This window comes from Platichthys flesus, chromosome 9 (genome assembly GCF_949316205.1).
Source record: "Platichthys flesus chromosome 9, fPlaFle2.1, whole genome shotgun sequence".
Taxonomy (NCBI): domain Eukaryota; kingdom Metazoa; phylum Chordata; class Actinopteri; order Pleuronectiformes; family Pleuronectidae; genus Platichthys; species Platichthys flesus.
The window spans coordinates 5,175,917-5,201,522 of NC_084953.1; the positions used below are offsets into that span (position 1 = coordinate 5,175,917).

The 25,606-nt window shown below is 43.4% G+C and overlaps 1 protein-coding gene across 4 annotated transcripts; it reads right to left on the reverse strand.

Annotated features, from left to right (window-relative positions):
- Positions 1-844: 844 nt before the first annotated feature.
- Positions 845-18,740, reverse strand: tie1 (tyrosine kinase with immunoglobulin-like and EGF-like domains 1). 4 transcript variants are annotated; one of them, XM_062396199.1, is made up of 24 exons: positions 18,426-18,740; positions 17,280-17,576; positions 17,067-17,177; positions 16,824-16,979; positions 15,432-15,563; positions 14,037-14,177; positions 13,774-13,902; positions 13,127-13,272; positions 11,981-12,125; positions 11,720-11,881; positions 10,712-10,852; positions 9,373-9,675; positions 8,351-8,641; positions 7,294-7,487; positions 7,063-7,209; positions 6,903-6,966; positions 6,673-6,783; positions 5,394-5,584; positions 5,060-5,173; positions 4,734-4,804; positions 3,782-3,822; positions 3,341-3,437; positions 3,154-3,253; positions 845-2,844 (listed from the first exon to the last, which is right to left on the reverse strand). In XM_062396199.1, the coding sequence occupies exons 1-24, from the start codon at positions 18,469-18,471 to the stop codon at positions 2,773-2,775; spliced, it is 3,402 nt and encodes a 1,133-aa protein (XP_062252183.1). In that variant the 5' UTR covers positions 18,472-18,740; the 3' UTR covers positions 845-2,772. The 4 variants fall into 4 exon arrangements, with proteins under 4 accessions (XP_062252183.1, XP_062252182.1, XP_062252186.1 ...); XM_062396198.1 differs by having other exon boundaries at positions 4,734-4,837; XM_062396202.1 differs by lacking the exon at positions 9,373-9,675.
- Positions 18,741-25,606: the final 6,866 nt, after the last annotated feature.

Below are 25,606 nucleotides of genomic sequence, written 5' to 3' on the forward strand. Positions count from 1 at the left end.
ACTAGATGATCCTGATGTTTACAACAACCACTGCTTCTGGAGAAACCTCCTGTTCCACATGCTAATCTCTAAACTACAGGCCTTGTGATTCGGTGCCTCTACCAACCTGTCAACTTACAGTTTACATCCATGTCTGTCTGAAGACATAACGTATTTATAAAAAGTGAGAAACAAAAACTATTACGTTCCTCATTTTCAGCATTAAATAACAGAAATACGTTTTTTTAACAATTATTACATGAAGTCTTGAATTCTTGCCAAAATTGTTCCTAGTTTTAAGGCACTTCTCTCAAGGCTTTGATCAGCATGAGATAGTAAGACCGACGCATGTACTGGAAACATAATGTACATTTTACATACGTCTAATGTAACAATTACAACAAACACATTAAACATGACTCCCAAAAATATTCATCACACTGCTGTTCTTACACATCTTCACAACGGCACAAACCTGAGCAACACCTTTCTAAGAGAGTCTTAATAAAAACTGAACATAGCTCCCAGGATTTATTATTCGTTGTGTTCAACTGCTTTTGTTTGCGTCTTATAAATGTGTGCGTTTGCTTTTGTCTGCGTGTTGGAGCGAACCACTGAGACTGTTTGACAGACAGCTCGAGGCCTGCGGTCGGCCTCATGCAGGAAACTCAGAGACAGATCAGCTCGGTGCAGCCGGGGACGGTTCCTGAACTCTGCGGGGACACTTTGACCTCCAGCTTCACCACATTCACAGGGCGACAACAAACCATCAGAGTCCCTGTCAGCGGTGAAAACAATAACATCCAACTATCAGAGGATGCCTGTTGTTATTTGGCTTCACTATACAAATAAAGTTGAATTGAAATTAAATCAAACTACTTGTGGTGATGAGTCCAGTCACCACACAAGAGCTTTATTCAAATAACCACCTAATGAAAACATACTGTACATTCATATGTGCTGGATACATGCAGCAGTTAGGTTGCATAGTGTTAAGGTTAAACTATAACGGTCCTAGACCTTCATTAGTAGTACTTTACAAACAACGGCTCTTCTGGTGAAGCAACACAATCGCCCTACGGTTGCATTTATATCGGTCTGTCACTCTTCATATATGTATAATACAAACAGCAGTAGTTACATTCCCTTGGCAGTGATAGGCAAACATGAGGCTGGATTTAAGTGCTACATTAAATGTCTTTTGTCCTTCGTCCAGTCTGAGAACTTGAGTGTTTATCTTGAAAAAAAGTTCTTTCTCCATTCAGGGGGGGGGGGGGGGGGGACGTCCTGCCTTATGCAGAATCGATTTGCGTTGGCAGTTCATGAATAAAAACAGAAAAGAAGCGACTCGGAAAAACAAAAACAAATTCCCATAGCAGCAAATAATATTTTTTGCGTTAAATAGACAAAAACAAAAGGAATCTTAACATGGTTGTCACTTGTAGATGTGAATGTTCTCCAAGGGAAATGGACAAAAGGTTATTTTCTTGTTTGAGGTAAAAGAAAAAGTGAGCGTGTCTTGTTTTCAGTGTTGAAAAAGACGAATCTCACCAACAAAACAGCTCGAAAACCTGCAGCTTAACTGGTTGAGTTGAGAAAAGATGAATGCACTGAGAGTTAATGGTCTTTGGCAGATTCTGGGAGCTCAACAAGCAGCTCGCACACGACTGTATTCTGACAGAGACAAGATTAAGATTGAGATTAAGATGCATTTATTTATCCCAAACACATGCACAGACACACTCATGCAGGTAGGGAAATTTAACCTCTGCTTTTAACTCATCGGGTGCAGGACACACAGAGCAGTGAGCAGCCATGTACAGCGCCCGGGGAGCAGAGGTTGGGGGAGTAAGGTGCCTTGCTCAGGGGCTCTAGACAGGGTAGGGAGAATCCTCTTTGATTTTTGGACAGATCAATCCAGGTTCGTCTTTTTGTTCTCTCTCCGTGGAGTCGAACCAGAGACGAACCAGAGACCTTTTCTGCCCATAGTCCAAGTCTCTGCCACTAGTCCACCGCCTCTCAATGTTATGTGAGAAAGTTTGATGATGAGCGATCGCAGCTACGAATCTGAAACCTCAGTCAATTAGTCCCACATCAGAAACACAGAGGGAAACTGAGAGAAATCTCCAGTTTATCTCTACGATTAAAACAATAGAAGAAACAAATCGCCATGGGCATCATCACTACCATCTGACATCAGACGCCTTCCCAAAGAGAGGCAGATCCAGCCGTCACATTAGAAGTTAGGGTGATATAAGTGTTTTAGAAATTTAGTACAGTCCTCGAAGGATAGTCGAGAACTTTAAATGGCCCTTGATAGAAAGTAAAAGTCCCCACCCCTGATTTAAAGCACTGGAGAAAAAAATAAAGCGTCGACACCCCACAGGCCCTGGTGGTGTTTTCAACAAGTCACGGAGCTCCTTGATTTTGCCACTTTTTCCACTCTCAGAGAAAAGGGTTCAGCATCGTCACCTTTGTTACAGTAAGATGAACAATGCTGTGTCTTTTCTCTGACTATGGTTTTTAATGGCAGTGTCAATATTTCCCAAAAGGTTTCGCAATCTCTCCATCCAAATCCCAGCGGTACTCCACTCCTCCTTATGCCTCTTGACTTCTCCCCGTTCCTCACAGTGTCCTTTCACAGTCCTCCATCTATAACTGGGTGGTTTTGAAAGAGCGCCTGGTCCTCCTGTCTCGGCGTTGAGCAGCGGGGAGGTGGCAGTAGCGCGGCGACCATCCTCGGGACTTCCTCTTGGAGCTGCGTGGCGTGCTAGGGCCTGGGGGGGCTGGTGGTCAGGCCTCCTCGGCTGTGGCGTCGATCCCGGCGTAGGTGAAGTTCTCGAAGAGAGCCATGTTCACGTAAGCCTGGAAGATGGAATGGGAAGCTTTTCATTGTGGGTTCTTTAAATGACTGAAAACGTGAGGAAGTCTCTTTATGTTATTGTCCTATTAAACATCATAGCACAATATTTTAAAAGCAAATTAGAAATTAACCTTCCCTTTAGCCTCCTAGATGTAATTTAAGGGAAAGATCGTTGAAGGAAACAATAAGTCTCAACAATAACACCGTGCTTGTAGCAATGGGGGCGACCATCTTGGAATAACGTTGTCCCGAAAGGCAACAACAGGACGTTTACTCATTCTCCCACGTCCACAGTGTGAAAGCAGCGTTACCTTCCTGGCCTCCTGCATCCTGTTGAGCTGCACGGAGATCTGGGAGAAGGGGGGTCTCTCGTAAGGCCGATCCCTCCAGCACTGCCTCATCAGCTCGTAGCTGCACAGAGACACACACGGGTGAATTATGGTGAGAAGGAGAAAAGACGAACAGACACAGCTCATCAGCAGCCGAGTGAACTCTTACATCTCGTCGTCACAGTTCTTGGGTTTCTCCATCCTGAATCCCTGTGGCAGCTTTTCATAAAGCTCGGCACATGTCATCCCACAGTAAGGTGTGCCACCTAATACAGATAGAGGAAAGGGAAGAACTATTGCAATTGAGATTGTCAATCATGATGATCAGGAAGTGTTCCCCCCCTTTAAAATAAAGTCTTCATAAGGAAATAGAACTGAACAAGTAAATAACAGGAAACCACATAAATGTTTAACGATTTCCACAAGAAATCGTTTTTAGAAAAGGAGCTCTATGATCAGCATTACATACAAATATATGTGAAATAAGTTTAAAGTTTTAAATATGTGTGTTTTGATGTGACTTGCTGTGTTTTTACCTTTTATAGCAATTTTCGCACTTGTAAACAAGGTCAAGTTTCTGCTTTGACAAAGGTTTAGACAATAAACTTACCTAAGCTTACGATTTCCCAGAGGAGGACACCGAAAGACCAGCTGGGAGAGAGGTGAAACACATGTCAGTCGATTAGTTGGAACACAGATAGGACAAAATATAAAAATTGCATTATTTGATAATAACAATTGACAGAATGTCTCAAATTAACCTGGAACAGGGCCTTTTGTGATAATATTAAAAAGTTAAAAATTTATCGTGAATGTTTCTAGGCAATAAATGGAGCTGGAAATTCTACTTTTGCATTTCAAATATCCTCTTTTGAAAGCTTAGAAAATTAAATTAGTGCTTTATTTTCATTACTTGACTCTATTCTTTGCAATGCAGATCTTTCTCAAAATTAAAGTATTGCGCCTGATGAGGAACCTTGAGTGTCTCCACAAGAATATCTTCCATGTGTCTTTCATTCAGTCTGCTCTACCTTATGATCCACTTAAACATGTCAGAAACACCGTGTGGCAGAGCAGAGAAGTGCAGTTTGTGCTTTCTGTCTTTCTCTTTGTTTATCTCCTATCACACTCTTCTCTTATAGCATCTTTATAAATCTCTCCGGCTCCACAGGCAGCCTGCACACTCCATCCGTTAGCTGTCCCCTGCTGTGTATAAATAGGCCCCAGTTGACAGAACCAACGTCTCGGTCCGTCTGCTGAGTTCAACCCGAGGCTTCCTGGTTGTGCTTATCAGTTACACAGCACACGATTATCACCCTGCCACTGACAGACGGATGATTTGTTGTTTTCTGTGGCCGGCTGTGTGGAGCACACAATCAAAACTTCACAGGCGGGGGGGGGGCATTATTTACACTTTTTTAAAAGTTAATTTAAAGCTAAAGAGTAAATAAAAGGGAAGAATCATAGAGTATTAAGTTATAATCTGATTATCGAGATCCTGAAAACTCAACTTCCTGCAACAGGTGCGGCAGTGACTTGTGTGTTTTGAGTGTGAAACTCACACGTCGCTCTTGGTGGTGTAGACGCTGTAGTTCAGGGACTCGATGGCCATCCAGCGAACAGGCAGCCTCCCCTGAAAGACAAACACCACCTCCATCATTTCCTCCTGTTGTACAATGACACACAGCATCGGAAATAAACGATCAAAATAATATACAAATATAAAATACAGATGTTTTTATATTTCGTCTTATGTTGTTCCTGGTTTTTCAAAATACAGTGAGAAGGTAATACACTGCTAAATTACTATTAACTCTCAAAAGAACTTGTGACCTCTGCTGGCTGAAACCAAAACACATTTCTAAAAAAGTTTCCAGAAATCTCTCACCATAGTCTTCTTGACGTAGACCTCTTCACCGCGCGACAGACCGAAGTCGGCGATCTTCGCCACCAGGTTGTCCCCAACGAGAACGTTCCTGGCAGCCAGATCCCTGTGGATGAACTGATGCAGAGCGGGTGGAGGAGAGAGGTTATTACATAACAACAGGCATGATGCATGAATCTTTAACACAGACACATCGTGATAAGAGGGAAGCCTATAACTGTTGTGAATCTCTCACAGACCAATCTAGACTCTACCCATAAAACCCAGCCCCTGAAAAAGGCCTCTAACCAAGTGAGGACCAGACCACATGTCCGTCACCACACACTTCTTCTCGTACCTGTTTGTCACTGAGGTAATGCATCCCCGTGGCCACGTCCACGGCGAACTGCAGCAGCTGCTGGGAGGTGAGCGTGGAGGCCGTGCCGTGCTCCTTGGCGAACGCCGGGTCGGTCTCCAGCACCCGACTCTTCCGCAGAAAGTCGAGCAGGTTCCCGTAGGGAGCGTATTCGATGGCTATGTAGAGGTAACCTGGAGGAGACAGAGGGACGGTCAGTGTGTCACTCGGATCCTTCCTGTAGTCTCAACCCTTTGTTATCCAGTGTTTGATGTGGTGAAATCCCTGTAAAGTCTCATTACAGATCGTGACTCCTGCTAATTAGCATTTTATCATCTGATCTGCGTGACAATTAGAACATCTTTGTCCTCCAGGCCTTGCTTGTCCTGCCTGCATCGGCCTGTGAAGACACACAGCTTCTCCTCCTCTTCTCCAGATTCTCCTCCGACAGCTCTGTCTTCACACAGATCGACCGGACCGTTCATAGAATCCTCACAGAGCTCAACCAGATGACTGAAGCTGTATTACCCAGAGTTCCCACAGGTCACCAGGCAGTTGTGACCTGCAGACTTCCCTCAAACCAGGGAGAGGCCCAACACAATCAGTGAGGAGCGTATGTGGAAGGAAAGAAAAGCGTGGAAATGGACGGACTGGTCAAAACCTGAAAACAATTATGTTCCTATAGAGTTACAGGAGGTTGTGTTGATCAGGACATGCGGAGTTTCCTGCAGGAACCGTTTTCCAAAATATCTTCTCTGCAAAAACCAAGACAGTAACCAACGTTTCAGAGTATTTTATATTTGATGTTATGAATTTGTGTGTTTTCTCCTTTTAGACTATTGTTGCAGGGAAAAAAAATGTTATCGAACTAGAAACAGAAACCAGGAAGCTTATGGCTCCAACTTCTTGTCCATCACCCAAGTCACATGTAGAATCTGTTTATGGAAAGATTAAATAATGAAATGCTACAAGAGATGAGATAAAAATTAAATAAATACAAAATGAGAGAATGAGAAATTAATTGAGAAAAAGATAAAGATGGAATAATATTGATAACATAATGAAATGCTAAAAGAGATGTGAAATGCACAAAGATTAAATAAAGATAATATATATCAAATATAATGTATAGGAGTTGGTCAAATCAGACATGAAAGGAGGTTATTAAACGGGAAGAAATTCTGAGAAAGTAAGTTACTACATTAATAAATAAAATAGAGCAATATAAACATAACCCAAATATGTCAAAGCACATGGAATCCACTAGGTGTCGCTCACTCACCTCTGTTCTCGCAGGCTCCGATCAGGTTGATGATGTTGGGATGCTGCCCTAGTTTACACAGCACCTCCAGCTCCCCCGCAAAGTCCCTGTGGTCGTTCTCCGAGGCAAACTCTGCAGGAGCGTCAGTCACACAGCATCACACAGCTGCTGCAGCCTGAGATTCCCAGTTTGTTTGTGTGTGTGTCAGTAAACACATGTGTATATGTAGCATGAACGAGTCCCACGTTTACCTTTCAGCATCTTGATGGCAGCGCTCATCTTGCTGCCGTCCTTCTTGATCATGGCTTTGATCACCTGGTTTAAAAGGCTGTTGTTAGCTTCAGTGTTTTGCATAAACAATGACACACGCACATTTCAACTTGTCAGAAAGCACATTGAGAGTTTAGCCACCTGTCCGAAGTTGCCCTCGCCGATGACGTCCTCGAACTTGATGTCCTCCCACTCCAGGATTGGGTAGGTGAGGGGCTCCGGGCTGGGCTTGGGCCTCCGCGTCAGGGTCAGAGTTCCAGAATTGAACTGCAGGATGGTCTCCTCACCCTGGAGGCGTGGACAGTTTCAATATCAAAAGGAAACAACTCAATGAGAAATCATTCCACAGCGTAACAACCGGTGTTCCCTCACCGATCCCGACTGGTAGGTGAAGGTGCGGCGGCGGTTGAGCAGCGTCTTGCGGATGAAGAACAGAGCGAGCAGCGCCAGCAGGATGGTCACACAGGTGACGGTCACCGAGCCCACCACCGCCACCATCAGCTGGTAGTTGTCCCCCCCAGGCCTCCCGGCCACACCCTGGGTGGTCGGGGTTAAACCCTGAAGGCCTTTTTTTTTTTGGATCAGAGGGGAAGGAGATGAATTTCAGCAGTGGAGATAAATCGGCAGTTCAATGGGATTTATTATTATCAGGAGTAAATGTCTGTTTCTGTGTGGGTGGTCCTGTTCAGCGCCAGGGAGGGAACGAGCCCACTGCTGGCTTCAAGTACAGAAGAGTAGAGATTTTTCAACTTGGAGTTATTTAAGGAAATTACATTTACATCCAGGAAAATTATTAAGTATGCCGGGAAGTTTAATTATTCCTTTTGAAAAGAAGTTCAATTCCAGTAACGATTTAGCATCTCACAGTTCTGCTGCTGTGCCAGAGTAAAGGCTTCCAGCACGGTTACCTCACATGAATTTGAATAGCCTATGTGGAGTATTTATGAATTCATTTTCATAAGGGTCTATGGAGCTACTAATGTCCATCCGTCATCTATACATCTTATCTTTTTTAAAGTTTGCAGGGGAGCTGGAGCCAATCCCATCTGAAATTGGGCAAAAGGCAGTGTTTCAAAAAAAGTACTGGAACCTTAGGGGTGGGGCTTGCAGCACTAAATATAGTTTGAGTATGTGAGCTTTTTATTTTATTATGTTATAGACCTTTGAACAATTTAGAGTCTCCAAAGAACCCAACTCTAATCCTAATGTCTTTGGATTGTGGGGGGAAGCTGTAGAACCAAGACAAAACCCACACAGAGACACGGGGGGGACATGCAAACAGGACAAAGGAAGACCCCGGATTCGAACCAACAACCACTGCATCGTGCCCTCTTACTAATGTTGATCCCTTTTGCCAACTGAATGTGAACGCAGCACCATCAACATGTCAGTACTCTGTCCTGTGACATAACGATAAACTTCTACTCACCGTCCCCTTGTGTCGCCGCCTGAACGAACTTGCTCCACTCCCCGGGCACTTTGGAGAAGGCCCTCACCCTGAACTGGTAAACCGTGCTGCCGTTCAGCGCCGTCACGTCCTTGGTGGTCTTGTTCCCGTCGTCCGTGTCCACCCACGGGTGAGGGCTCCCCTGGCCCAGAGGCTGGTACTCGATGATGTATTTGATGATGCCTCCGTTGGGATCCTCGGGGGGCTGCCACTTCAGCTGAACGGCGGACACGGACAGAGGCAGGGCCTGGACGTTGCGTGGGGAGGACGGGCCTGAGACAGAGACAAGATCGTTGTGAGGCGGTGATTGTGTTAAATAAATGTAGGGCTTCCAATCAAAGGCTTTTAGGCTCTGGAGAAGCTTTAGAATCAAAGACTGGGGTTTAAAACTATTCGTCACCATTCTGTTAGATGGATCTGTTTCCAGCTGGCTGATCCCCATTTACTGCAAACTAACACCCGACTATCAGCTGCTGAACTTTTCCCCGATTCACACAAAGTTTGTGGGCAGAGAGTGAGGCACTAAGAACCAACCAGAGACTTATCCTCAGTTTGTAAAGTGAAGAAGCTCATTTTCTACAGAATTATTAAAAACTTGAAATATTACTTTTAGCCTAAATTGGTTCATGTTATGAAAGCCTTTATTTTTCAAGCAATTCATAAAGAAATGTGCAGTTATGTTTACATTTCACATGGAAATTACCTCCACTGCTGAGGTTGTGTTTTTATTTTGTCTGTGTGTCTCTTAGTTAGCAGAGTTACACAAAAAGTATGGATTGATGTATTTGGTTGTGTTTCTTACTTATTTACGATAAAGTTGAAGGTTAAACCGTAAAATATCCATTTCTGTCATATGGGTTTGATAAAAGCATCCTAGGAATCACTGAGAAGCTTTTTTTCTTATCAATAATTTGATTGATACACAGGTTTTGGAATTTTTGTTCACGCCCTACTCCCAAATCCACTGCAGCTGGTCCCTAACCACCAGCAGAGGCTTTAGTTACCCTGGCTGCTGATGCGGAAGCGATAGGGTTTGGACGGTGGCCCCCGGCTGCCACAGTTGATGAGGCGCACCACCACGGTGTAGTCCTGCTGGTACTCCAGGCCGTAGAACTTGGTGGAGAGCACATTGAGCAGGGTGGTCCCGTCCAGCAGCTTCTCACTGTAGGGCGGCGGCCCGAAGAGCTGCACTAAAAAGCCCGAGGCGGCGCCGGCACTAACGCTACCGCTGCCCGGCAGCCGCCAGTGCACCGTGACATTGCGGCCTTCCGCCGAACTGATGTCAATCTCAGGTTGAACTGTGGGCTCTGCGGTGACAGAGAACACACAATGAGCCGCACAGCTCCTGGTTCACTGCTCCTCAGTAAGTCACTTGCCGCAAATGACAATTACTTATTTAAAATTATAAATATGATTATTCTCTTAACGTAACATTTAAAGATTGAAACATTGAAACAAAATTATGATTCTTTTAAAACTTATTTCACAGATAAGGAGCAAGAATCAGGAAGTGAGCTCACAGTTATACTCACAGAGTATTCATAATAAAAATAATATAATAAAGTACCCCATGTTATTGTGGGTATACTGGGGGTACTGTGATCAAACCATGACCTGCCCATGTGTCGTCTTGTCATTATGTGCAGGCTTCAGTACAATACAGGATATTAAATGGATAAATAAACAGCATGAATAAAGTATTTTTTTGGTTATTGATTTTGGATCATTTGGGTTTTTAGAATTTTCTTTTCTTTATGGTTTTAATCTGCTTTCTGGTCTTTTTTAACTCTCGTTCTCCAGGTCGAAGTAGTTTGTGCTTGTGAAATAGAACAAGGTTTCCTTTCAACCAATATAATTTGTTTCATATTACACATGGACCTGACCACATATTACCAAAGAGCCAATCCATCACGCTATCCAAAATAGACATTTCTCAGTTCACACCCGCCGACATTCTCTCTCCCTCTGCACCACAAACATTGAGGAATCAAATATGTGGCCTCTGGCATTTTAATACAGGATGTTTATGATTCGAAGACTCGATCCCACAGGGTCTTCATTTTATTTTAAGTGGCCTCATACAATTTACCACCAGCAGTTTTCTATATTTGCCCCAGATTTGCGTGATCAGGACAGATTCTGGCTCCTTGAGGCCCGGGAAACGTATGACTCAGCAGAAAATGATCAAATCCAGACATAATCAGACGTAACCACAGTTGTTAAGCTCTGTGGTTAAGACCATAGACATTTGTGTCCTGGAAAAAACGTCCAGACAAATATGTTTGTGTACAATATTTGAGTGTGTTTTGTATGAATTTGTCGGGGCAGTTATTTGGGTCTTACCAGGACAGTCGGTCTCCATGATGGCCTCCGGCCCCGGCTCCCCCTCCCCTCCCTCTCCAGGACGACTCAGCTGCACACAGACGCGGTAGCGAGTCGAAGGCTCCAGGTTCATCAGTGTGATTGGTTCCTTTTCACTGTAGACTGGACAACAACTAGCTGATTACACAACATTTCACTTACAGTGATCCCTTTAAATAACATTTATTTAAAACTTTGGCGACCTAACTAATCTCCGACTGGTTGTGAGACTCCCTCTGAAATTTTTTTTGGTCCTTCTTTGATTCCATGAAAATATTGTTTGTGGTGATGTTCAGACAGACCATAAGTACTTTGTACCACAGGAGGTTGGAATAAAACGAATTAGCCAAGAGTCTTTTTCATTTAATTTAGTTTTTTTGACGTTGTTTATAGTTCAACTGTGTAGTTAATTAATCAATTAGAATTTCAAAAATATTATTTTGTAAAATATCCTCATAGTTTATTCCATTTTCTTCTAACTTCCTTCCTTCATTCTAAAACACAAAGTGAAAACGGTCTGTATGAAATCCAACACAAAAAGCACAACTCTCTCAACGCACATGGATGCAAATACTGACAAATACCAAAGGGGAGGAGTTTCACATTACATCTGAGATCACAGCAGTTCCCATAGGAATGAATAAACTTTATGATAACTTGCATATGGAACCAGAGCTAAATGGAAACAAGGCCACTTGAGTTCTGTGGGATCTCTTCGTGTATATAGAAGCTGTTGTGCCTTGCAGAAGAAACATTTCTTATCCGTGTGATTGATTGGTTTTGTTCTGTCTCTGCCAGCTTTTCCATTCACGATTAGTTTCACTAGGAACCTAAGCGATGATTTCTTGCAGAGTTTATGTTAACACAATGTTGCCTTGGCTGAGCTTATGATGTGTCGAAATTATGATGAAGACTGGTTCCTGCAACGTTTTGTTTTACCGTCCAAAAAAATGAATCAGACTAATTGGTCATATCTCTGCCCGTGCTCACCGATAATGGAGGACCAAGAATCTCCGTTCTCCACAGGCTTGTACAGGAGCCGGGTGGAGATGATGGGGCCGTCTCCTCGGATGTGGGCGTCCACTGGCATCACCAGCAGCTGCTTACTGCTCTTCTCCAGCAGTTTGGGGGCAGCGATGGGCACAGGGGGCTCTGAGTGGAGACAGGGTGAAGATTTACGATTTTATATTCTCTCAGGAATAAAGTATCATCGTTTGCTAAGTATGTTCTATTCAATCATCCCAGACAGACCTTTGATGGTGACGTTGAACTTGTGGGAGTCCTGGCCTCCATTGGTGGACACCCTGCACTCCCACATTCCTCCCTGTTGAGCGCTCAGGCGAGGGATCTCAAACAGGGCGATGCTCTTGTTCGCGTCCATTATGGTGTGAGAAGCCTGGGAGTCAAACACACAAAACACAATACAGCAAAGCAGCCCACGATAAAAAACAACCCTTTCTATTTCCTGCACCTATTTAACTTTGTGATTTATGTGAAGAACGTCCTCACAAGGATAAATGTTCTTGTTCCTGTGGGAAACATTCTTTATCAGATAGTTTCTGTAAACGTGAATGTGTCACTTGAAGTCAACAAGCTGCTGACTGCTGCCCTGTGCTGCGATAGAGGCTTATCTGGTCAAACCATTGTGTGGCTGACTTCCTCACAGATTAACGCAACCTTTGTGATCATCACATCAGACTTAAAGGCGCAGTACAACTTAACTTTAGTGTTTGGTTGATGACTCATTCCATGACAATGTGGGTAGAGATACACAAGTTACTCATGTTATGCAGTAACTGGGTAATTAATGGTGTAATTTGTTTGATTTTACAATTTCCTGAGTTGAGAAGATCATCCTCTCCCCTGTCTGTGTTTAGACATGGTGCTTGAATCTGGAGATAATTAGCTTATCTTAGCATAGCAACTGGAAACACCTGGCTGGCCACAAAGATACATGATACAGCTTCATGTCAATCTGAGGCTTTTGTTTATACCAGTACGTGTACACACCCACATTTATATACAAAGGGTCCAATTTAAAAAATATCAGAATTCCCCTTTAACTTACTTTAAAACCCCCATTAGTTTCTGTTTGAGATTAAAGTTTAAAGAAATGTGTTGAGTCTTTATGCTAAGCTAAGCTAACCATCTCCATCTTCCTGCTCCAGCTTCATAGTTTAAATTAAACCAGTAACAATCGTCCCATTGAACCTTCACCTAGAAAATAACACTTCTCACAATGAAAAATATTTTTTAACAGGAATTTTAAAGCGTCATTCTAGTGTATGAAGTTTTTGAATATTGACTTGATCACCTTCTGCTTATTTTTGGATTCAGTACCTGTGTAAGTTAAAGTATCTTGGCCGGGGTTCTGTGAGTGACTGCCGGTCCTCCTACCTTGAGCACAGAGCTGTCCAGCTTCCGCAGCTCGATGCCGTGGTGGCTGGGCAGCGGGTTTCCTGTGGCTGAACAATGGATCTTGGGGCTGGAGTTGAGATTCCACTCCAAGTTAGTTTCCAGGCCCAAGATCTGGGGAGCCCGGTCTGACCGAGGAGAGAGACGCATGGAACAGACGGTGAGAAAGAGACGAGCCGGAGAGCGACAGAGAAAAATGAAGTGGCCGCACACAGAGGAGTGAGAGCGTGGAAACAGATTCATCGATGTTGCAGCGCTGTGTGTGGTTCTTCACAGACAAATAAATCTGTCGTCATCCATATGTTACTTCACACCCCATTCACAATCGTAGCCCGATTTATAAAACACACGACTCAGCTTGAACATGATTTGACTTTTTCAGGTGCAGGAACAAGAACATTCCACCAGACAAACTGGTTTTAGGGCTTCACTGGGGTTTTTAGCAGATACTGGAGAAACCAGCCCGTTTGGTGAAATGTGGTGATGATGAAGAAGGTTGATGAGGAGGAAGAGGATGGTAATGGGAACGTGCTGTGTAGTGATGAAGAAAGTGAATCTGGGGGATATTCCATATACCGCATAGGAAGCAGGGAAAAAGGAAGGATTGATATTTCTGGGACAACACCTACCAGACCTCTCACAGTTCGGTCCCCTCCAGCCTCTGGGACACTGACATCCACTGAACCGGTTGCACACTCCTCCATTCTGGCAGTTGCAGCTCAGCCTGCAGTCTGGTCCATACATGTCATTGTGACAGGCTGCAGAAAAGGAGAAAGCAGAACGCTGTACTGCATATGATCCCACATCAAAAAGGTTGGACTTGTGTTTTTACATTGATACGCGTATAACTTTTATAAAAGGAAAAACAGGGACTAATTCCTCTGATGCTTACGCTTCTCACAGCGGATGCCAAACCAGCCGCTGGCACAGGAGCAGCCGTACGGGTCTGGTAGGCAGAACCGCAGCCCCTTGCAGTTCAGCTCGGAGCCACACGACTCCTGGCAGTTCCGACCGAACATTCCTTCTCTGCAGGCTGCAAACCATCAGAGAAAGATAAATTCACAAATGTGTTTTTATGAATTCCTCGTGTTTTGCTGTATCATGCCGCAGACCAGAGTCTGTAGAATCTGGCCAAAGCTGAGAGATCACATAATTTACAAAAGACCGATATATTTGTATATTAAAGGAGACGTGTGATGTGTTTTCAGGTTTTTACCTCTCCTCTAGTGATTTATATGTTTTTTTTATGTCTGTACAAAAGCAGCTGAAGAAGATTTGCCTCCTAAAGCTTCTGAAACGTCTCGACAAGTGTCCGATTGTGACTTCACAATTAATGCTACTCTGGATGGATAACCAGGAACCTTGGTAGAAGGATGGATCTGGGACTGGGTCGGAGAAAAACCCATATGTATTACTAGCAAATAAAATAGGTGCATATTTGCCATTTCTTTGCAGAAGATTAAACTTATACTGGGTAGGGGCACCCCAGTGCTACATAGGTGCTATGTTCAGCAAGTTTACCCAGTTAGTTTAGTGTGCACCGACACTATGCCCTTATTTTGCGATATCACAGTCCTGAGACGTCTCCTCGTTCAAAATGTTTCTCATCAGCACATTAAACTGCTTATCGTGAAGAGCAGGCGAACCCTGTGCTCAGCAGAAGGGATCTGAGCAGGAATGCTCCATGAATCTGAATGAGGAGCACTTGGCTCATCAAACCTCAGACGTGTCACAATGAATCGTCCTCGATGCTGAATCTTACTTGCACCTGTGCAGCAGCAGCGGCTTGAAGCAGTGACGCTAATGCCCCGGTGTCTGAAACAGCAGTTTTTCACAGGGCTGCTTATTCCAGTTCGGGGAAATCACAGAAGATATGTCAAATCGTTCTATTGTTAACTCGTGGTGGATTGGAGTGTCACTCCCACTTTGGTCCAAACTGAAATATTGTTCTTGAAGTTTTGTGCAGGTATTTCTGTTGCCGAGAGAAGAAATCCAGCATTTTTCCTCTAATGTCAAAATATTTGTTGTTGAATGTTGATATTTGTTGTTAAAAAGATAACCATGCATCATCAGGTCACAGAGCTGCTGCTGAGGCTGTGGATCTTTGTGTGTTTTTTGTTGTAGTCAGCCTTGAACATAGAACTTAATGCTTCTCCTGACATCTTGAGAATCATGACAGATGTTGGACACACACATCTTCACTCTCTTTCCCACTTTTACTGTCTTTCTCTCACACAGACTCGTACAACTTCACACGTGAGGATGTTGCATCGAGTGCATCACCAACCTGTCTCACAGCGCATCCCCATGAATCCCGGAGGACAGATACAGTCTCCGTCCATATCGTGACACTCTCCCCCGTTGATGCACTCGGGACAGGCCTTATCACAGCTAGGACCCCACTTCTTAGCAGGGCAGTCTGCAGGGAAACAGAATTTCTCTCCTTAGACTCAAACATGCTGTAATTTATCATGTAATGCACTTTTTTAATCTTTGCTGGTCATTTGTACAGTTTATCTGAAACAGCCAGAGTTCTTGAAATGAAGCTTCAGATCATTCCTTGACAGCGTGCAGACATTCAGGGGGATTACTTCAATGCATACCACACAATTTCATATAGTACTATGTTTTGGATGCTTTCCCATAGCACATGTGGTGTGTTTATGTTATAGGATCCAATTAAACAATGGAGGATGAAGCAAGCAGATTGAAATGCACAGAAGAAAACCACTGCATCTGGTGAACACATTACTGAGATATCGGAACTAACATGAAATAAACTATATGACCTGTAACCAGAGTTCACATCATGATTTAAAGCTCATTTCAAATTAAAAGCACTAGCTCACCATTACGTTTTTGCTGAAATGAAACAAGCATTTCACAATTTGGCAAAGTGTGTTTGTATTTGTGTGTTCATCATGAAATACTGAGGATGTTAAGGAGAGTTATGATTTCAGGACATTAGTAGCACATGTCTCGAGTCTTCTTAATAAGCAGCAGCAGCTGATTAGCTTAGTTAAACATAGAGACTAGACTCAGGGGGAATAGCCTGGCTCTGTCAAAATAAAACCAATATTCCACAGGCTGTTGAGTGCTGGACTATTTCTGAGCTGGTGACAGAATCAAGCCTCAGAATTTAGTTTTCACTGATTTGTTTCTTTATTCATGATGAGAGACTAATGAATAACTGCTGTGTTGTCATCCCTCTTTCTCTTTAACACTTCTCTGCAAATAAAACGGTTCAAATGGAGGTGACTGTATGTCGGGTTCTTTCTGTGTGGGGTCACATCGCTCTCCCTGTGTCTGTGTGGGTTTTCCCTTTTCCTCCCACAGTCCAACACATCCAGCCTGTGGATTGGGTTGATTGGAGACTCTCAATTGGCCGTAGGTGTGAATTTGAGCATGACTGGTTGAATGATTGGCTCCAGCTCCACCTGCAGCCCTCCGAGGATTAGCGGAATGGCTGGATGGATTTTTGATTTGTATTTTGTTCTAATGAGTTTTCAAACTTGTATATTTGTGGGAAATTAGTTAATTTAATCTGCACTTGACAAACTGTCACAAAAAACAGCCTAGGTACAATCTGGAGAGTGGCCCTGTGTGTGTGTGTGTGTATGTGTGTGTGTGAGTGTGTGTTTATGTTTCTAACAGGGTGAATGTCGGCCCTCAGACGAACCTCTGACAATGAGCCTCATCCAGGCCCCGTACAGCGGACTGTCCCCCACGTAGCTGGCGCTGTAGATGCCTTGATTGGCGAACGCTGCGTTCTCCACCGTCAGGACGGCGGTGCGGTTCATCACATCGTTCCAGTGAGTCATGTAATAGTAGTTTCCTGCACATGAGGAGCATAGTTTCCAATGTGTTGACATGTATTTGTTCACAGTGTCTTCCTTCCTGGAGTGGTGTCACTGTGTCTTACCGTTGTACTTCCACGTGACGTCTCTCTTTTGGGAGCTGAGCAGCTCCATGCTGAGGTTCACTGTCGCTCCCTTGTTGGCCGTCAGCGTGAGGTGGGTTGGAATGAAATTAGCTGTTGAGTTAAGAAAAGGTGTTAATAGAGGAAATCAGATGGATATAGTGAAAAAGGGATAGAACATAAAAAAACAAATGGTGGAGTGACGTCTGAACCCACCTCCCACGTAGTTGTTGATCATCGTGACCGTCTCACGCAGCGGATCGTCCTGAGAGGATTCACAGTAGAAGATCCCGATGTGATCCAGCTCACGGAACTCTCTGGCCGTGACCTCCGTGGTCCTCGGCTTGTGCACGTTAAACTTTGGCATTTTGGGGAACTTGAGAATCTCATTGTCTCTCTTGATGCTCATCTTGTCCTGGGCAGGGCCGTTCCCTCCATCGATGCAGGAGATGCTGAAGTGGTCGACGTCGGTGACCTCCGCGGTGGAGATCATGGTCAAGTCGATCACGGCATCTGGAAAACAGGCTATTAGCCTCTTGTTCTCTTAAAGCCTGGATTTAACAGGGGTTCATATACATTAACTAGTCTCCATGTTTCAGGAGGCAAGCTCTAACGTCTTATCTCTTGATTTTTAAATTTGATTAAAAGATACCTTTGCAGAATGTGTTTAAATCAAAAATCCTCTAACTTTATTCAAGTTTCACGACAGTGTTTTGTATAAGAATGTTTAGTCTGTTCCTAATAAATTGTAAACATACTTTATAATGTTAAAATGGCTTGAAATCAAGCTCCCATTTGTTCCATTAATCCTTATAATGTGTAATCCTCCTTCCACTGTGTTTCAAATATTACTCAAGACGTAAAGTACAAGAACCAAACATACAGTAACTAAATTCCTCTACATGGATCTGTTTCTGCTGCAGGTTATTAATCCATGATCTTATAGTGTATACATCCAAAAGTTGCTATTTCATCTGCAGCATCTTCAGATATTATCTTTCCCCTTTTTTTCATAGTTTCAGTTAAAAATCTAAAAGTAAAAGCTTCCTGGGATTCACTTTTCTGAGTAAAAGAGTTTATCCAACGTTCCCTCTCCCTGGTATTTAACCCCGGATCCAAGGAACAATGGCAGGAAACATGGATGAGCTTCTTTTTTCCCTAAGGGGCTCAGAGATTTCTCCACAATCTGAGGCTCTTAACAAACACCTTTAACACAACATAGATTATTAAAGAAAGAATACAACAATAAGACAGTATTGAGAAACCGTTCTTTCTTCAAGTGTTAATCACATGTATTCATTAGCACAAGTCTGTGGTTTGTTTAAAATCAATCCAAGCTTTTAAAATGAAGTCCCAACTTACTTGACACATTTATGAAGCCCACAACAAACACGTATAAAATCCTCATGATATCCACAAGCCTCAAAAAGTTGCTCAGTAAATCCACTGCCAGTTCGGGTTTAAGTTTTTTAGGGAGAGCTCTTCATCCAAAGCGGTGACGCTGCGTCACGACGAGCGGTGCGTCTTTTTACGCATAACTTCATCCACAGATCCAGCTCAGGTGTGAACGTCTCTCTCTCTCTCTCTCTCTCTCTCTCTCAGGTGAACAGCGGCTCCGTGTCGAGTTGATTCAGAGGCTGGAATCACAGTCCGTCGCACCGCAGGCACAGAATGGGACTTGCGGTAAAACTCAAGCTTTCTGTGTGTGTGTGTGGGAAAGGAAGGAAGAGCGTCACCAGACAGCGGAGGACTGCTGGCGCTCCAGACCCCCCCCCCCCCCGCCCCCCCCCCGCCCCATACATTAAAGTATTTATGAGTATACACTTTGTAGCTTTTTTGTTCTGAAACAAATCCAACTTATCACATTGTGTCCACATATACAGATTAATGTATAATATACAACACGAGTTTTCTTCTGTTTTTGAGTAGTTGTACACGAAGAAAGTATTGAAAATAATATTTATAATCTTGTTGCAATAAGTCCTGACATTCAGACATATTACAATAGGTGATATACTTTATATTTGTTAAGTTTAAACAGTGAAGGTGCCACAATTTACCCAGAGGGGCCAGTTAATAGGCTCTATGATCAATGCACAATTCTGAAAGTTGAACATTTAAGTTGGCTGCATTCTTTGGAGGCTGCATTTGAAGACCTACTGCTCTAAATAAATCCAACCACTCTGATTGTCTCTTCAATTCTGTTGCATAACAGCATATGTGATGAGTTCAGTGTAATTTATAATATCTATCGACTATATTTTTTGTGTCCCTGAAGCTTAAACCAGAATATTTGTATTCTTTGCCTTAAGAAACATTTAGCAGATTTCTTGATATGCCACCAGGATTCATGCAAAACTTACTTCCTAAATTTGGAGAGTTTAAAAAAAAATTTTGATCCAAACTTTCCCTGCTGCATGGGGATGTGTGTGCAGGACTCCGCCCTGACAGCAGTTCCAGGATCTACACTCTGCACGACTTGATGTTGACACTGCATTTTACTGCTGCTCCTCATTTTCTACATCCAGATACTATAGAAAACCGAAAAGCAACAGCAGCTGGTGTCATGTTTTGCCAAATGCAACAGCTTTGTTCTCTCACTTCAATGACTCTCTCCAATCTCTGCAGCTTTTATGGTCGGCCTGGGCACCCCCCCCCCCTCCCTTTCCCTCGCTGTTACAATCAGTCAGCCTCAGGAAATGATGAACAATATGCTTGTTGTGTCTATTCTGCCATTTCTGCCCCCCCCCCGACCATTAAAAAAATAGAGCTTCACTCTCTCACTTTGAAACGTTCAGTTGAAACACTGCACGCGCCTTTTTCTCATTTACTCTCGAAAGACCGTCGCACTGATTTCATGTTTTCTTTACGTTTCCTCGCAGCGTCGGACAATCAACTTGAAGTCGACTCGACTTCTTATTGTTTGAGATTTCCTGTTTTTTCACTCAGGAGCTCATGTGGTTTTCTTTAGACTGAAGGGAATAATCGTTTGTTGGCTGGATTCAAAGAAAATAAAACCCCTCAAAGAATAGAATCATATGTCATTTACAGTTTCTTGATACACTTGGGTCCAATCTGAATAAGTAAACATTGTCATATCCTCACTGGTAAAACCGTGAATGAATAACAAATGGAAAATCCTAAGACTGGCACTAACCAAATCACACAATTAGGTAACAAAGGGAACATAAATAAATCTAAATAGAAATGTGTTCAGCCTGGTTGGAAATGTTTGGTCTACAAATCAAAGAGTTTCCATTTTGACTCTTGGCACACAAAGGGTCCTGGCGCCCACAGTCGCCTCAGATCAGCATGTTCCCTCTGACCTGTTAGTGTGGCCTCTGCAGCTCAGGAGCCAGAGCACTGTCTTCTGAGAGACCCTGGTTTCCTCTGCAGGAACAATGACCAGGAACTGTCACATGAGCAGACTGCTGGCTGCACGGCTAAAGCTGCAAATAGTGCAGTACACGACAATTTGCATGTAGTTTTATCCTGGTGCATTATTTCCTGGTGGTGACTTCAGGTTCGGTGGAGTTTGGCAGCTTGTGTTTTTCACTTTAGGGAAATGAACGAGGTGGAGAGCAAAGGCAGATGTGCACAGAGTTGTGTGCGGCTGACAGCTTGGTGGAGCCTCTTTAGGAAGCCAAAAGGGAAAAAGTGCAAAGGCTGGATCAACACTGTTGCTTCAGCTCCTGGCTGCATTAAGACTGTTAGCAGCCAGATACCAGGAATGAGAGGTTCCCTATGATTAAGTGTGTGTGCAGGAACATGTGTGTATGTATGTGACTTTGAATGATAGTAGTAACATGCATGTATGTTGTGGGCTATGCATGTGCATAAAGCACTGTGTGTGTGTGTGTGTGTGTATGCTTGTGTGTGTTTCTATCTATATATCTTGTGTGTATTTGTGAAGGAAGTTATTCTGGTGGGGTGAGCATGCAGGGCGGAGGACACTTTGTGCTCCTCAGACATTAACCATTGTATCCAAAACTCTTTGTTGTGGTACAGTAATTATGATGAAGTGTGATTGCTGTTAGAGGAGCGGCCGCTGGCTTTATGACATTATCAGACGAAGATATGTTGTAGTGCGTCTGGAGGCCAAGTCGGCCCAAATCACTTCCCCAGATTACAGTGCAACAATCAGCTGAGCGAGAAACAACGAAAGAAAGAAAGACAGAAAGAAAGAAAGAAAGAAAGAAAGAAGACTCACTTATTCACATTCAGACCATATAAAAGAAAAGTGCACAGTAAGACAGAATTACATTCCATTCGGCTCAAAAATGCAATTTAAACGATTCCCCTCGGAAGTTAAACAAGAATACAAACAAATAGCATTATGAAAAGAAAAACATGGTATAAATAACAGTTTGCACAAAACTAAATGAAATTACACATTTCTAATGAATAGGGCAGACAGATGAAAGCAGATATGAGCTGATAAATAGATTAAAATAACAGACATAGGAAATTGTAGGAAGATTGAAGAAAGAAAGAAAGAAAGAAAGAAAGAAAGAAAGAAAGAAAGAAAGAAAGAAAGAAAGAAAGAAAGGTTTACATCTTTACATTGGATTCATTTGTCAATAGCTCTGAACTATTGTCATCTTTTGAGTGTGGAAATAATAATATTTTTTTAAACCCTATTTTATTACTACCTTTGGCCTTCATGATTCTAGTGGATTGTGTAATGCCACCATCTATCTGGTTTAACAGTTATTGGTCCGATTTCCCATTCATCTTCATGATCTCACTAGATTCCTGTTCTGCAATATTTCATTCTCTATCGGCTGTAACACTTTGCTTTGGCTCCCAAACTCATTCCAGAAAAAAGTCACTGTGGTCAGCTGAAATCTGCGGTGGGGTAATGCCGCCTAAAAATTGTTGTGAAGCGTGTAAATTTATAGCAGCACGCTCCCCGGGCATGTTCCAGTGGTTTCTGACATTTTGTTGTGGTTGTGGCGGGGGAGGCGGGGGAGGTGGTGACGGCGAGGCCGGGGGTGTCTGACAGTGAGGCTGGAGGTCCCTGAGACTTTGTGAGAAAGTTTGTATTAAATTCCCATTTCCCCTCATTGTGTGGCGAGCTGGCCTGGCTCCACACGCATGGAGCCCGCTGGGCCCTGGGAGCCCGAGCGGAGGGTGTCACTCACACCTCTGTACGACCCCCCCCCCCCCCAGCCCCCACCCACCAACTGCAGTTACAAACCCCATCATGTAAACCCGGAGAGGCTAGAATCATGTGTACATTATTTGCCTTGATGCATGATAAAAGGATAAATGTGCCCACAGCAACAGAGTGAGTGAGATGGTGAATGACAACAAGGACAGATTTTGAGACAGAGCATGTGTGGGAGCGTTAGCGGCCTCCCTCTTATAAAGTCGGATTTCCCCAAAGATAAAAGTGATGAAACCCCCGAAAACGCTCCAGCGACAACTCCTCTACGTGTTTACACTCTCATACGCCCCCCCCCCCCCCCCCCCCCCCGTCTGTCAGCTGCGCCTCTCAGCACCACACGATGACAATCTGACAAGTGCACAAACTATTTTCTCAGCTCATTTCCCACTCACATCAGTGATGTAAGGCAGTCGGCCAATCGTGTTCCAGCTCAGCTGAGTAGCGTCTGGTTTTCAGGTTTAAAAAACTAAATAAACTCACAGAGCTTCCTAATCTATGAATATTCACTTTCCCACATGCCCTCCCCAGGTCACTCAGATATCAGTCAATGCATATTTCACTGTACTGCAGAACCATGTTCTGTAAATAAATATGACACACACTTCGCTACTTCCTCCCACTATTCCAGAAATGAAGCTAAAATATCCTGAATACGAACACCGCCATCTTGGAGTCAAAGCATCTCGATCGCCACCTGGTGGCTGGCTGCAATATTGCTCATAAATCCCGCCTCCTGCATGTTAATCGTTAGGACATGGACCAAACAAAGTGAAAGTCCTTGTCAAAAATTGTTTTCTCAAAGACAGAGTCTGTTAGATAGTTCTTATAGTTCTTTCCACAAGGTGAAATGTAATGATTGACAGCTGAGACTGACAAAAACAAGGGAACTTAAAATACAAGATGGCGGCGTTCATATCCGGGATATTTTGGCTTCATTTCTGGATTAGTGGGAGGAAGTGGAGAAGCATTTTCCATCTTTATAAACAGCCCATGCACAAAACTAAGAAAGTAAACATGGTAACGTCTATTAATTCATTTCTGAATCAGAGTAAACCCAGTGATGGAAAATTATCAAGAGTTGTGATGATACAATCTATAGACTGCAACCAGCGCCCTGGAGTTATGTTTGAAAGAAGGCAACACAAACACACTTGGGCGATAGAGGAGAACAGGAACGATTCAGAACTCTGAACCTCCTCCTGCACTGAAGGATACGAAGAAGGAATCTGCTCAGAACTCTCTGTCACATGTCGCTTCCTTTTCTCTCCCACATGTCCTGTCACTTTCCACTGTGTCGCTATCTCTCAAGAAGAACTGCCATTCAAGTAACCTTGAGGGGAAAAGGCCTCGAACAGATAGATTGACACATGAAATGATGGTAAATGATTTGACGGCGGTGCAGGATATGGATGCTTGCTTGCAAACATGTAAACACACCCATTAGCCCCCCCCCCCCACACACACACACACTTAGACAGAAGAGTTTTGAAATGGTGAGTTTGAGCTCGTCGTGACTTGGGTTTCAAGTTCCCCGATGGAAGAAGCACTTCCCTTCCATCCCTCCCTCCCATTTCCAATCTCATCATCATCTCACATCCACATGACAACATGGGTTGAGTCAAGAATTACATTACACATACAAAAAAAAAACATATAAACTACATTGTTGTAACAGAGACACAAGTTATTGTTTCTAGCTCTAGAGAAATCATTATCAGAAATATGTTTTCTAATTTTAATTTCAAGCTACTTAATTTTAGAATGTCTCTTTTTTGTTTTCAGACCATTTCAGGGATTTTGGAGCCATAAGAACGATAAGATATTGTGATTGTACTTCACCCAACTTTATGAATTAGGAATAAACCAATCTGGGCTGGCGACCTCTCCAGGGTGTCAATGTTAACTCGGATTAGTTTGATCATTTGATGGAAATAGTCAAAGGTCTTCATTTGAATTGCTTTAACAATGCAATCTGCAAAAGGCTGTTGGCCGCATTTATTTCCCACAACACAACTGTTTATTAACTTTATGTCTAATTCCTCCTATTTAATGAAAAATGTTGCGTCACAGAAGAAGTGGTGTGAGTGTTGGAGCTCTGGTAGAACAGCTTCACTTGTGTCCAAGGAGGAGTTCATGTGTGAAGTATCCACTTGTGGCTCCGAGCTCAGTTTGTTGTTAAAGTAATTATTGTAAGTTGTAATTGATTTTTAAAGACATAAAAAATGAAGGTTTTGTTTAGTGGAGAAAATTGAAAAGTTTCTTCTATAACAGACGAAACCAGTGATCACTGAGCAGTTCACACTTTGTAGAATAGATGAAGAAGCAGCAGGAGACATATTATGGATTATTTACTTTACATGACGGCTTGTGGTAATAACTGCAGATGCAATGGCTGCGTCAAACCACATGTTTTACCATAGAAACAACATATGGCATCATTTATTTATTTATAACAGTTAAACATTATTCACTTTACCGACACATCATTCAATAGCAGCTGCAAATTGTGAACTTGCACTTTGTACATAATGATCTGTGTTCGTTTCTGGGCCCCATCACAGATTCGTCGATGCAAGGATATGCAGACCACGTGCGTTCAGCACCTCGTTCGTAACCTCTATCTTCCGGTGTATTCAGTTAATCACGTCCAGACTGTAAAGAAAATATAGGCAGGAGCTGAGGCAGAGTCGCCCCCCCCCCCCCCCCAGTCTCCTCATCTGCCTCCTGAGGTGAGGCCGGGCCACTGTAAGTGTGGATTCAGGGATCTGGGTCCGTCCCCACATGTGGAGCCCGGTGACCCCTCCGGTCTGACACCGAATCAAGCCCCCGTGTCGTCAGGATGTCGATGGATGTTGATGTTACGACCCCCTGCCGGCCTCACACACACAGGTGGACGTACAGTGAGCACAGACACACTCCTCATTAAGGGTGTTGTGGAAAAGCTGATCAGACTGAGGAAGTCCTAATCATAACAGCATGGAGTGGACCTCTGGTGTGGGTTGAGAGGGAAAGCAGAGCTGTAGGTCCCCCCCCCCCCCCCTCCCCCCCTCCCGCCCCCCCTCGGTACTGGACCGTGTGGGATAACGTGATTTCAGAGAGTCGGCAGGTACAGCAAGATAAGAAAAGTGAGAGGGGATCATATTTTCAAGAGGAGGAGGAATGGTTTCGCAATTAGTGTCTTGAATGTCATATAAACCTGTTTTGGCTTTTCCGATCTTCCTTGTTTTGTCAAAGTTCATTATATTTAACTATAAATTCCACACCCTTTGGAAAAGTAACCAAACTATCAAATGAACGACAGGAAATATCTGCACAACCAGAATAGCTTCACGCCTGACTCCATTTTTGCTGTCCATTTTGCTTTGTTAGACAG